The sequence below is a fragment of the Thamnophis elegans genome, chromosome 9, assembly GCF_009769535.1.
Source record: "Thamnophis elegans isolate rThaEle1 chromosome 9, rThaEle1.pri, whole genome shotgun sequence".
NCBI classification, from domain to species: Eukaryota; Metazoa; Chordata; class Lepidosauria; order Squamata; family Colubridae; genus Thamnophis; species Thamnophis elegans.
The window spans coordinates 39,362,738-39,375,749 of record NC_045549.1 but is presented as its reverse complement, the minus strand read 5'-3'; the positions used below and the strand labels follow the sequence as shown (position 1 = coordinate 39,375,749).

The following is a 13,012-nucleotide window of genomic DNA, read 5'->3' as shown; positions in this document are numbered from 1 at the left end:
AGCCTTTAATATTAATGCATTTGGTGGTGATGCTGTCTATGCCACAGTTTTCTAGCTTACCAAGAAGTAGGTTGTGGTCTCATTTGTCAAATGCCTTACTGAAATATAAGTATTGTACTTTTCGGAATATAAGACACACTGGAGTATAAGACACACCAATGTTTTGAAGAGACAATTTTTAAAAAAAAGGTTTTTGCACTCTGCAAACCTCCCCAAAATGGCCCGTCTTTTGCCCCCAAAAAGGCATGAATAGCCTTTAGGGGACTTATAGAGTGCTTCTGGGGGTGCCCCCCCAAATGAGCAAAAAATGGCTTGTTTTTCATGAAAATGGGCCCATTTTTGTCAAAAAATTTGCATCCATAGCCTTTAGGAGTCTTATAGAGTACTCCTGGAGGCTGGGGGGTGGATAATTGAGCCAAAAATTGCCCGTTTTTCACTCATTTCTACCTTTCCCAGCCACCAGGAACTCTCTGAAAGCCTTCTACAGGCTCTGCACAGCCATTTTGGTGAAGGGGTCGGGTTTCAGGAGGCAAAAAATTCTGTACTCAGTGTATAAGACGCACTCAGATTTTCAGCCTCTTTTTGAGGGAAAAGGTTCGTCTTATACTCTGAAAAATATGGTATACTATATCCACAACATTTGTTGCACAATACAGTGTATGTTTAGTAGTGTCTTTGTCTTAGTGTTGTGGTCACATGAGAATGTATGCACTGGAATTTGGGCAGAGCTATTAATTCATATTGGATGTTTGCTTACCCTAATATATAGATATTCTCATCCTAACCTTCCCTCGCCTCACTGCATATTCGACACATTGTCCCAATGCTATGCCTTTCTCATCTCCTCTGCGCTGTCCCTCACTCTCGCTCTCACCCACTCTTGCTGACCCTTACCATACCTCCCTCACACACTCCCTTCCTGAGCATCTTTCCCGAGCCTAGCCAAGGTACCCTCATACAATCTCACCAACCCTTGCTGCACTTCCCTTGCACTCACTGCCATCCAGCAGCAACTACTGGTACTTTCCTGGGACTTGCAACTTCCTGTTGATTTACCCACTTATCAGTTTGGTGGAAGCCAGCAAGAAGTTGCCTTGTCTAATGACTGACTGGGATTTGGTTAACAGTGGCAATCAAGACTGCCAAGATTACAATTGCTAAGTGATGTGGTCACACTTTATGATCACACCACTTGCAGTGGAAATTCTATCTCAATTGCCATTGTAAATCGAGGATTACTCGTATTACTGAATCTTAATTTGTTGTTATATATGTGATAAAACAAATAATTAAGTTGCAAGTTTAATTTTTACGTCAGATTTCCAAAGTTTTCCGTTGGAAACAGGGAAGGTTGTTTAAATTCAGTGAAGAGTAAACCATTTCTGTTTATAAGAAATGGTTGCAAGAAAGCAAATTGCACTAGTGAAATATTAACTAAGCAATGACATAATACCAAAAGATAAAGTAGCTTGTTATTGTTTGCTTTGTCTGATAAATGTAGATGAACATTATATTAGTATTTCTTTTTAGTCAAAAGTTCCTCCCACTCATTAAAATGGTGTACTTTAGTTGTACCGATAGTCTTTGACAACCATTTGTTTAGTGACTGTTCAAAGTTACAACAGCACTGAAGAACGTGTCTCATGACTGTTTTTTTACACTTACAACTGCTGCAGCATCCCCATGCTTACACAATCAAAATTCAGATGGTTGGCAACTGTTCCACATAGGGTCCCATGATCATGTGATCATCTTTTGCAGTCTTCTGACAAGCAAAGACAATAGGGAAGCCAGATCCACTTAACAATTGTGTTACTAAAGCAACAACTGCAATGATTTTGCTTAACAACGGTGTCAGGAAAGGTCATAAAATGGGACGAAATTTACCCGTCTTGACTATCAACAGAAATGTTGGGTTCGATTGTTGTCGTAAGTCGAGGACTAACTGTATAACAAAGAAATGAAACTATTATTAACTATATCTGTAGTTTAAGAACTGTAAAGTTCTTAAAGTTTAATAACTTATACTTTAGATACTATTCCAAAATTAAATAAAAATTGTTTTCTTCATTTACTATTTAGAAGTTCAATGTTTCAGTATAATGGAATGTGTGGCTAAGAGAAAGAGGAAGCAATTGACAAAGGAAGAGCCTTCAAAGACTTAAAGGTCAGAGAAATAAACTTAGGAAGGACTGGTCCTAATTGATCAGACAATTAAAAGTGGTGGCAGAAAGTTAGTACAGGTAGTTCTCAACTTATGACTATTCCTTTAACAACCATAAGAATTACAGTAGTGTGGGCAAAAATGACTTGTTACTTCTGTTTTTTATGTGTGTATATGAATACGTATACACACACGCACACACACACACACACACACACATATATATATATAGAGAGAGAGAGAGAGTACAGAAGTAACAATAAAAGTAAACAAATCTATACTAAGGGGAAGGCTTGCGTTCTGTCATCATTCTACAGGTTGAATAATTATCTTACATCTCCACTGCACAATTTTTGAACTGACACTATTACTGGAGAGAATTATGACAAAGATGTTGCTTCTTACAGCTTTTCAATATTCAGGGGTTGATGTTCGTTTATGTAATCCTACTCTGCATGATTAAACCACTATGTGAATTAAAGTTTGTTCTCATTTGCTGAACAGGTAGTTCCATATATTGGTTTAGGGTGATTCATGTTTAACTGAATATTTGTTTTTATGCTGTAACTGCAGAAAAATGTGTTGTCAAAAAGTCACAAAATATAAATGCTTTTAATTCTCCAGTGCGCTGCTTGGAGAGTCCAAGCGTGGGTTAACAGCCTATCTGCCATTGGACTGAGTAACATTTTTCTTGACCATGCCTCCCTTTCCTGCGTTCTGGACTAGCTGAAGTCTTCGAACACTCTTCAAGGGCAGCCCCATGTAGAGTGCATTACAGTAATCCAGTCTTCAGGTCACAAGGGCGTGAGTGACTGTCTGAAGGGCCTCCCGATCCAGGTAGGGTTGCAATTGGTGCACCAGGCGAACCTGGGCAAAGGTCCCCCTGGTCAAGCCGACAAATGGTGTTCTAAAGTCAGCTGGGGATCCAGGAGGACTCCCAAATTGCGAACCCTCTCTGAGGAGCGTATAATTTCACCCCCCAGCCTGAGAGATGGAATACTTGGCCAATCTTTGGGAGGGAACATCAGTAGCCACTCGGTCTTGTCTGGATTGATTGCCAACTTATTTACTCCCATCTAGACCCTAACAGTCTCCAGGCACTGGCACATCACTTCTACTGCTTCGCTGAGTTGGCACGGGGCGGACAGATACAACTGCATATCATCCGCATGTTGGTGGTATTTGATCCCATGCCGGCGTATGATCTCACCCAGCGGCTTCATATAGATGTTAAATAGGAGGGGGGCAGGACTGAACCCTGCGGCACCCCATAGTTGAGGGGCCTTGGGGTCGACCTCTGCCCTCCGACCAACACCGACTGCGACCTATCCGAGAGGTAGGAGGAGAACCACCAAAGGACGTTGCCTCCCACTTCCACCTCTCGCAACCGCCACAGAAGGATACCATGGTCGATGGTATTGAAGGCCGCTGAGAGGTCAAGGAGCACAAGGATAGAGGCGTGACCCCTATCCCTGGCTCGCCAGAGATCATCGATCAGCGCGACCAAAGCAGTTTCCATGCTATAACCAGGCCTGAAACCCGACTGAAAGGGATCCAGATAATCGGTTTCATCCAAGGACTGTCGGAGTTGAGAGGCCACCACTTTCACAAAAACAACCTTCCCAACAAAGGGCAGGTTGGAGACTGGACGATAGTTGCTCAAAATGGCTGGGTCCAGAGATGGTTTCTTCAGGAGGGGTCTCACCACCGCATCCTTTAGGAGGAGCGGGAAAATTCCCTCCCGGAGAGAGGTGTTAACTATCGTCCGGATCCAGCCACGTGTCACCTTCCTGCTGGTCGAGACCAGCCAGGAGGGGCACGGGTCCAGTATACAAGTGGAGGCACTCACCGCTCCCATGGCCTTGTCCACTTCCTCAGGAGAGACAAGTTGAAATTCAATCCATAAAGTATGCTCAAGACCTTCCCCCGGTACCTCGGCTGGTACCGTGCAATTGGAGTCCAGCTCTGTCCGAATCCGAGCGGCTTTATCCGTTAAATACTGAACAAATTCCTCAGTTCTACCTTGTAAAGGGTCATCCGCATCCCTCCCTTTCAAGAGGGAGCGGGTTATTCTAAATAAGGTGGCTGGGCGCGATTCAGCGGATGCAATAAGGGCAGCAAAATGCAAACATTTCGCCGCCCGTGTTGCCACGAGATAGGCTCTGATAAAGGCTCTCATCAGTGCTCGGTCTGACTCAGATTTACTGGCCCTTCAGCGGCGCTCTAGGCGTCTCTTTTGGCGCTTCATCTCCCGGAGTTCCTCGGTAAACCAAGGGGCCCTCCTGGATCCACTGCCTTGGAGAGGTCGCAAAGGTGCAATCCGGTTTAGAGCCCGCGCCGCCGCTGTATTCCAGGCAGCGACTAAGGACTCCACCGGATTGTGGACGAGAGCGTCAGGTATTTCTCCAAGCGCTGTCTGAAATCCCATAGGGTCCATCAGGCGTCTGGGGCGGAACCACCTAATCGGTTCCACCTCCCTACAGTGGGGGATTGGTTTCCGAAAGTCAAGCCTCAGTAGGAAGTGATCAGACCATGACAAGGGCAAGGTCTTAATGCCCTTCAACTCTAGATCACGTCTCCACTGCTCTGAGAGAAATACGAGGTCAAGCGTGTGACCCGCTGAATGAGTCGAACCCCGAATTACTTGGGTCAAGTCCATGGCTATCATGAAAGCCATGAACTCCTGCGCTCCGTCAAAGCGTTCACCGAGTGTAGGCAGGTTGAAATCCCCCAGAACCATAAGCCTGGGGAACTCTATCGCGAACTCGGCTACTGACTCGAGGAGCGAGGGGAGGGCTGTTGCAACGCTGTTGGGAGGAAGATACCTTAGCAACAAGCCCACTTGACCCTCAAGGTCCAACTTCATCAACAGGGACTCACACCCGACAAGCTCCGGAGCAGGGATCCTACGAGGAACTAAAGACCTTCGGACGATGACAGCCACTCCCCCACCCCTTACCTGGGGTCGCGGCTGATGAAGCACCTGAAATCCTTCTGGGCACATTTCAGTGAGGGGGACTCCTCCCTCCGGGCCCAGCCAGGTTTCAGTAATACATGCCAGGTCTGCCCCCTCGTTTAAAATTAGGTCCCGGACGAGGGGAGCTTTGTGAACCACAGACCCGGCATTTAGCAACAACAGCCGGAGACCAGGGCCCTGACCACTCTCGCCATCTGGCCCTGGAGTGGAACTAGCAGGGCCGGAAGGAGGGATCTCTGTGACGTAGCGAACGCTCCTTCCCCGGTAATGGCTAGCCCTGAAGTTCCCGTCGTACCTGCCTCTCCCCATAGTGATCGTAATGCTCTGGCCCACTCCCGTACCCGTAGACCCTCTGTCCCCTCCCACAGCCTCCGTTCCATCCAGCAGGTGATTTTTGTCACTCATTCTGGGACGGGAGGTAGGCCTGGGCCCCCTGCCACTTCTGCAATAGCACTCAGTGGAGGAGGCACCAGGCTGTACTCTCAATCCTCTCATACATACACAGCCACTCATCCATGCATTCCCCACGTATGTTAATTAAACACAAAAAAATACAATAATAATTATCCATTCTGTTACCCCAGAGCAGGCTCGACGAGATGTGTGATTGACTGTCCAGATGCTACAACAGCACGGCTTTTCGGTCAACCTGGAAAAGAGCCAGCTCCGACCAACCAAGCGCATCCAGTACCTGGCCGCCATCATTGATTCGACCTCCTGTCAGGTATTCCTGTCTCCAGATCGACTGACCAACCTGAGGCACAGGGTGAGCCAATGCCGTCAACCCAGACCAGTGCCGATCATCAAACTGTCTCAGCTTTTGGGGGTCATGATTTCCTGTCTGAAGTAGTTCCCTGGGCCCGTCTCCATGCCAGGGAACTACAATGGTTTCTTCTTCCAATGCAAACAACGAAAACCAGCAACTCCCCCAGGCGAGTGCGACTCCTGCAGAAGGTAATTCGGTCTCTGACCTGGTGGAGGACCATGGCAGTCGTAAAAGGGTGTCTGTTCAAAGAACCAGAAAGGGTCACAGTGACCACAGACACCAGCCTTCTGGGTTGGGGTGCCCACTCCCTAGGCCAACTAGCCCAGGGCCAGTGGTCATGAAGGGAGGCTGCCCACAGCATAAACTGGCTAGAACTGAGGGCAGCCCACCTCGCTCTGCGACAATTCGTATCCTTGATAAAAGGGAGACATGTACTCTTATTGACAGACAACGTGGCGACAAAAGCCCACATAAACAGACAGGGTGATACCCATTCCAAGGGACTCATGGTCGAGGCAGAATCTCTGGGCAGGTGGGCAGAGCAACATCTGGCCTCTCTGAGGGCCGACCACATTTCCGGAGTCAGCAATCGTGAAGCGGACTGGCTGAGCCGACAGCACATCGATCACTTGGAGTGGTGTCTACACCCGGACCTGTTTCAACAGATCATGGGGAGATTTGGCAAACTGCAAGTAGACCTATTTGCCCACACTCCAACAGACAACTGCCAGATTCTTCGCCCATTATCATTGCCCGTGGGCGGAGGGCACGAATGGGCTGAGGTGCATGTGGCCCCGAGGACTGTTATATGCATTCCCACCTCTACCTCTCATTCCGCAGGTGACCAAACTCCTGGCGGAATGAGCAGAGATCCTCCTGGTGGCACCCTCTGGCCCAGAAGGTCCTGGTACGCAGACCTTGTCAGTCTCTCCATTCAGAAACCGTGGAGGATTCCTCAGGACCAAATCTCCCTCAGCCAGGGGGCCATCATCCACCCGGATCCCCAGTGGCTACAACTAGCCGTCTGGCACTTGAGGGGGACCTCCTGAGGAAACAGAACATTTCTGACAAGGTCATACGAACCATACAAGCGTCCAGGAGACCTTCCACCACTAGGATATACGATATGACCTGGGCTGCCTTTTCTACCTGGTGCAGAAATAGAGACATTGTAGACTTTTCTGCTTCAGTCCCTCAAACTCTGGACTTCCTACAGGAGGGTCTGGACAAAGGACTGGAGCCCAGCACATTCAAGCGTCAGGTTGCGGCCTTATCTACCATTCTGGCCAGAGGCTCATTTCGATCCCTGAGCCAACATCCGCAGATTAAAAGCTTTCTGAAGGGCGCAGTGAACATCAGCCCACCGACGGTTCATCGATACCCATCCTGGGACTTTCCCTTCGTCTTGAGGGCCTTGACGGGTCCTCCATTCGAACCCCTTCATACGACAAGCCTGCGCCATCTGACCATCAAGACGGCCTTTCTGGTGGCTATCACATCTGCCCACAGAGTGTCTGAGCTGGCGGCCCTCTTCGTCAGGGAGGACCTGTGCGTGGTTCACCCTGACAGGGTTGTATTGAGATTTGACCCTTCATTTATCCCTAAAATCAACTCTCATTTCCATAGAGCTCAGGAAATAATTTTGCCTAACTTTTGTCCTAGACCTTCTCACCTTAGGGAACGTGACTGGCGTAAACTGGACGTGAGGCGTGCCGTACATATTTACTTAAAGAGAACTAAGGAGTTCTGTTGCTCCGAATCCTTCTTCATGTCATTCCTTCCTGGGTCGCTGCGCCGCAAGGTCTCATCTCACACCGTAGGTCGTTGGTTGTGCACCTGTATTAAACTGGCGTACGAACATCAAGGCAAGTCTCCTCCGACCAGGGTCACTATGCATTCTACCAGGAGCGCGGCTACCTCAGCAGCTTGGGCGACCCAGACATCTATTCTAAACATTTGCAGGGCGGCCACGTGGGCATCCCCCACTGCCTTTATCAAGAACTACAAAATAGACAACTTTGCCTCAGCCGAAGCCTCCTTCGGAAGAAGGATCTTGCAGAGGGTCGCTGAGACTCAGGAGGCTCTGGTCTCTGCCCGCCCTGGGACACAATAGCTTGGGCATGCCCCATGCTTGGACTCTCCAAGCAGCGCACTGGAGAAAGACCATTGGCTTACCTGAACGGTAGTTCTCTGGGCACTGCGAGGAAAGTCCAAACCCACCCAGGCGGGTTTTCAACCAGAATACAAGACTGTTTATTGACTGTGAACTCTTATCATATGGTTGTCTCTTCGTTTTTAAACTGGAGATAGGGAGGCAAAGGGAGATGTGGTCAAGAAAAATGTTACTCAGTCCAAGGGCAGATAGGCTGTGTTAACCCACACTTGGACTCTCCTCGCAGCGACCAGAGAACGACCGTTCAGGTAAGCCAACGGTCTTTCTACCTAATTCATTTCTTGTACTGTTATTATTACCACAGTTAATGAGTAACTCTTGTAAATACATGGTCAAGCTCATATTTTGGCAACATTTTTGGAAATGGTTTGCCAATCTCTTCTTCCTAAGATTGAAAAGGTGTGATTGGTCAGTTTCCCAGGTGGGTCCCTTGCCTAAAGCAGTTTTAGAACTAATGGTACCCGATGAGGGGTTAGCCTCTTTGATAACTCCCCAAAACTGATGCAACCCTTGTATATATAATTTTCTTTCAGTGTTCTCTTATTTACTATTAACTTTTTTGTTGTCAAAGTATACATTTTCGAATCAGTATACTATTATTGATATGAATATTTATATATTTTTCCTAGATGTGTTTTGCTAATGGGTGTGAGCAAGCTAGATGTCTTATATAGGCGTCTACTTCTCACTAAACTTTTCATTCAAGGATGGGGAAGACCAGAAGACTTAAAAAGGTAGGTTATAAACAGTTTTTTAGAAGTAAATATTTGATCTTTCCATTTAAATCAGTTAAAGTAAACAGTGCAATTATATTATTTGTAAGAACAATAACTTATACCGGTAGTTGAGCAAAAATGTGAAAATTGACGAACTTCCTATAGTAGAGTTCATTAAAAGTAACAGTAACAGGGTGTGTGTGAAATAAAAGTAATACTAGACCTGTTACAGACAATTACTGTTTTAATTACATCTTTATCATATGGAGTCTTTTTTTGTTCTTAATATCTGCAACTAATTCTTATTTTAACAGAATATTTGAATTCAGAAAGATTATTGGAAACAGGGAAAAATGTCAGAATCTTGTTCCAAGGGACTATCCTGTGCACATTAATAAGGTACTAAAATGAATAAATAAGAATGGATTGATTATTCATAACCACCTATTCAAAACAGAACTATTGAGGGTTGACAAAAAGAAACCTTGTATTTGATAAGATATACATTGTTACCAATCTAGATTTATCTATTTCACTACAGTCATCTATGATAGCCTACCTTACATTTTTTCCGTCTCATGAAAAGTTGCCCCAGGTGGACAAGATACTAGAAAACAAATTAATTTGCGTTGATCTTAAACTTTGCTGGAAATTAATTTTAAAATGGTATCAGGTTAACATAATATATTTGCTGTGTGCACAGATTAATATTGGGACAGGTAGTTCTTAATTAACAGTGGTAATTGGAAGCAAAATTTCTGTCACTAGGTGATGTAGTTAAGGTATCATATCATATGACCTTATTGTTTGGCAACAGGAACTGATAGGATTGCTGTTGCTAATTTTAAGGCAACAGCAGGTTATTAAGTGAGGACCTTCTTGCAACTTCTTGCCAGTTTCCAACAGGCAAAGTCATTGGGGAAGCCAGTAATAATTGCAAGACACAGGCATGCTCACAGGCAAATTGGTCATCACTAGAGTCAACTCTGACTTGTGGGCACACAAACAATGTGAACATAAATTTCTCATTAGGTTATTCAGAAGAAGCTGGCTTATAAAAATAATTTAAAGGACCTGGTGTCTAGTAGTATGGAAGTTTATGCTACTATGGGAATTCTCTAGTAGAAACTTGGAGAAGTATTAATCTTCTACACAAAATTCATTCTTTAGGCTTAGCAAATCTTTGCAAAGTTACAAATTTTGGAAACCTAAAATATGCTTGAGTAGTTCTGAGGTGATATAGTTTTAAGAAACAGCTGAATATAAATGAAAATGTGCTTATGAGTTCTTTACTCACTATAGTTATTGTTTTTATTATGAAACAGTAAAACAGTTTATTATGAAACAGTAAAAGCCAACTATGATAAAAAAAGCTTTTATTTATATTTGCTTACCTCAGTGATTTGATGAAGTTACCAACAGCAGTCCAGGCTTTCATGGAAAGTATGATTGCTCCCAAACCAGTAGTGTTTATGACTGCTGTCTTTCTATTACCATGTAGCTATTCAACAGATACTCTGGATTAATGAGTCTAGATATTACCATGAAATTATTTCATTGTTATAAACCTCCTTCATTCATTAGTTAGGATGATTATTAATGTACATCTTATTAAATGTTTCTACTTTCAAAAATTTCCTAAATTACATTTTGAAAGCAGAATCATTTCCTTTCTCTCCAAATTTCTCTTGCCCCCACCCAAACTAACAAAATGCTATATCAACTTGAGCTCAATCACCACTAAAACAAGAAAGATTTTTCCTGCTTGTAAATTGGTGGAGATGGGATTTGCTTATGAAAGGGTGAGAAAAATTGGCAGAAAATAACACTGACAGGATTCAAATCATGAGTTAAAGTAGTATACCATCAGAATGTGGTTTAGTTGGTTTACAGTACCTTAATGAGTTATAATGTATTTTAATATTTGTGAGCCTGCTTACCTCTAGTTCTAAACTAACATAGCTTTTGTGAACAGTTTACTTCTGTTTAGCAGAGCTTTTATTTTTACATGAAAACTTTGATAGTGACTGTAAAAATATAATGTTATGTATAGGTTGAGGAACAATCAGACTGCAAGATCCTTGATGGACACTTTATTTCTCCTTTGGCACATTATGTTCCTGATATCATGCCATCAGAATCAATTACTGCAAGGTAAGAATAAATATATACTATAAGTTAAAAATTATAGAACTAAATAAGTTATGGACTAAATATAATGATATTGTGCAAGGTATATGAGAATTATCTAATTCATTTAAATCATTTTTCATTATTTTCTTTCTTTTGGTAGATTTCAATTTATAGTACCAAAGAGATGGAACAACAAGTACAAACCTGTTTGTATTCATTTAGCAGGCACTGGAGACCATGTAAGCTTCAGTGTTGTTCAATAATGGTTTCTCAGTATTGCTATAGTAGTATTATTTAATTTAACTTTATTTAACTGTATTTTTAGTACTTTTGGAGACGACGAACTTTAATGGCCCGTCCAATGATCAAAGAGGCCTGCATGGCTTCATTATTGTTAGAAAACCCCTATTATATCCTTTTTATTTGAGTAGTTCTTATACCTTTGAATACAGAAGGGAGAGAAAGTGTTATCCAGTGACTCAGATATAAATATAGTAAATAGGAGAATTGATTCAAAATGTGTTAAACATAAATCTGTTTGATTTTGAGATAGATAAGCAGTTTGTAAATTCACTGAATGTAGTAGTAACTGGAGTTTGAGAGTCTTGCATTGACATTTTGCAGCTCACCCTTATGGCAAATCCCCACACTTCATTTTTTAAAGGTGTAAATTAAGGAAATTAAATGTTGTATCCTAGTGAGTTAGCAATCACTGCATTAACTAAATGTACTTAAAGTAACTATTTTAACAAGAGGCTTATTTGATTTAAAGTAAATAAGTAGAGATGTTAAAGAACTTTTCAAAATATTTCACAATATTTTCTTTAACTTGCATCTATCTGTACATGGGTACAGGAAACCTAAGGATCAGTTGTAAGTATTATGATTACATAATCATAATAATAGCTTTTATCAGTATGTAGAAATAAACTTTACTTCTAATGTATTTTATTCTAATGCATAAAATATGATCATGTTACGGAAAAGCATTTCAAGACATTGTAATAGATAATGCAAATATTGCAATTCATCCATTCAGCGACTACACATTATTGGAGCTTGACTATGAAATGATTTGAGGAAACATTTTAACTTTGAATATTTTTTGCCAGAATATTTAATCTGATTCTTCAGATCTGACCAGTGCTCCAGTATTACAGACACTGATTCTGCTTTAATATATTGTCCTAAATTTACTTATTCTCAGCAACTAAATATGATCTGATTCAAATGTGTGGGTCCTATATTTCATAATAAATATTAAAAATGATTGTTCTTGATGTGATTTCCTTTCTGTTCCTGCTGAATAAACTGGTAACAGAAATTCAAAAATAATCAGTTTCTAAACAGACCTGCAAGAATTATTATTTCTGTGCTTTCATCTACAATGCTGGATTTTGTTCAGACACCAGATCTATCCACTATTAGAACCTAGAAGAGGTACAGTTAAGCTTATTGTTCCTATAGAAAACAAACATGCTATACTGTTGCTTAGAAAAGATAGTAATTTACCTGCGAAAACATGACAAAAGTTGTTCAAAATCGTAGTACATTAATACTCTATGGCTTATATGTGGTTAAAGTCCATAATGTTTTCTTTTGTCATGCACAGGTACTATGTCAATACAGTATATTCTTTCTTTATCTAAATGAAAAAAACACACTTTTATTATCCATCAATAGCAATTATATTGTTTTGAGATCTTGTTTAAGTGGCTTATTCTATTGAGTGGCTTATTCTATTGATCAGTGGTTCCCAAAGTGGATGGTACCGCCCCGGTGGGATGACTTAGAGGCAAGGGGGGCAGCGGGGGGTGCTAAGAGGCAAGGGAGATGGCAGAGGAGTGCTGGAGGTGGCCCCCTTGCAGGGTGCAATTCTGCCTGTGGCTCTGTTGGCCGCCAGTCAGCTGAGCACTTCCGGCCTGGTTCTCTCGCTTATCTCAACCACACAGTCCATCAGATCTCTGCCCAGTGAATCTTCCTTTGCTTCTATTCTAGCTACCTCCCCCACGCCCCAGCCAAGGTATCTATTCTTTTCCCAAGCTATTTCCCTCCATCTGGTCTCTCCCTTACAGAGCTGAGC

The 13,012-nt window shown here is 42.9% G+C and overlaps 1 protein-coding gene across 7 annotated transcripts in view; it reads left to right on the top strand.

The window, feature by feature from the left end:
- Nucleotides 1-13,012, top strand: part of ABHD18 (abhydrolase domain containing 18) — a 28,927-nt gene that overhangs the window by 2,824 nt on the left and 13,091 nt on the right. For 4 of the 7 annotated variants that reach the window (XM_032224384.1, XM_032224378.1, XM_032224379.1 and 1 more), the window contains 6 exons: nucleotides 8,710-8,814; nucleotides 9,111-9,195; nucleotides 10,850-10,950; nucleotides 11,090-11,168; nucleotides 11,255-11,339; nucleotides 11,775-11,802. In XM_032224384.1, coding sequence (XP_032080275.1) covers nucleotides 8,723-8,814; nucleotides 9,111-9,195; nucleotides 10,850-10,950; nucleotides 11,090-11,168; nucleotides 11,255-11,339; nucleotides 11,775-11,802 — 470 coding nt within the window. In that variant the 5' untranslated portion in view covers nucleotides 8,710-8,722. Of the gene's footprint in view, nucleotides 1-2,082; nucleotides 2,168-8,709; nucleotides 8,815-9,110; nucleotides 9,196-10,849; nucleotides 10,951-11,089; nucleotides 11,169-11,254; nucleotides 11,340-11,774; nucleotides 11,803-13,012 lie in introns of all 7 variants that reach the window. The other 3 variants (XM_032224382.1, XM_032224383.1, XM_032224385.1) reach the window with 2 other exon arrangements.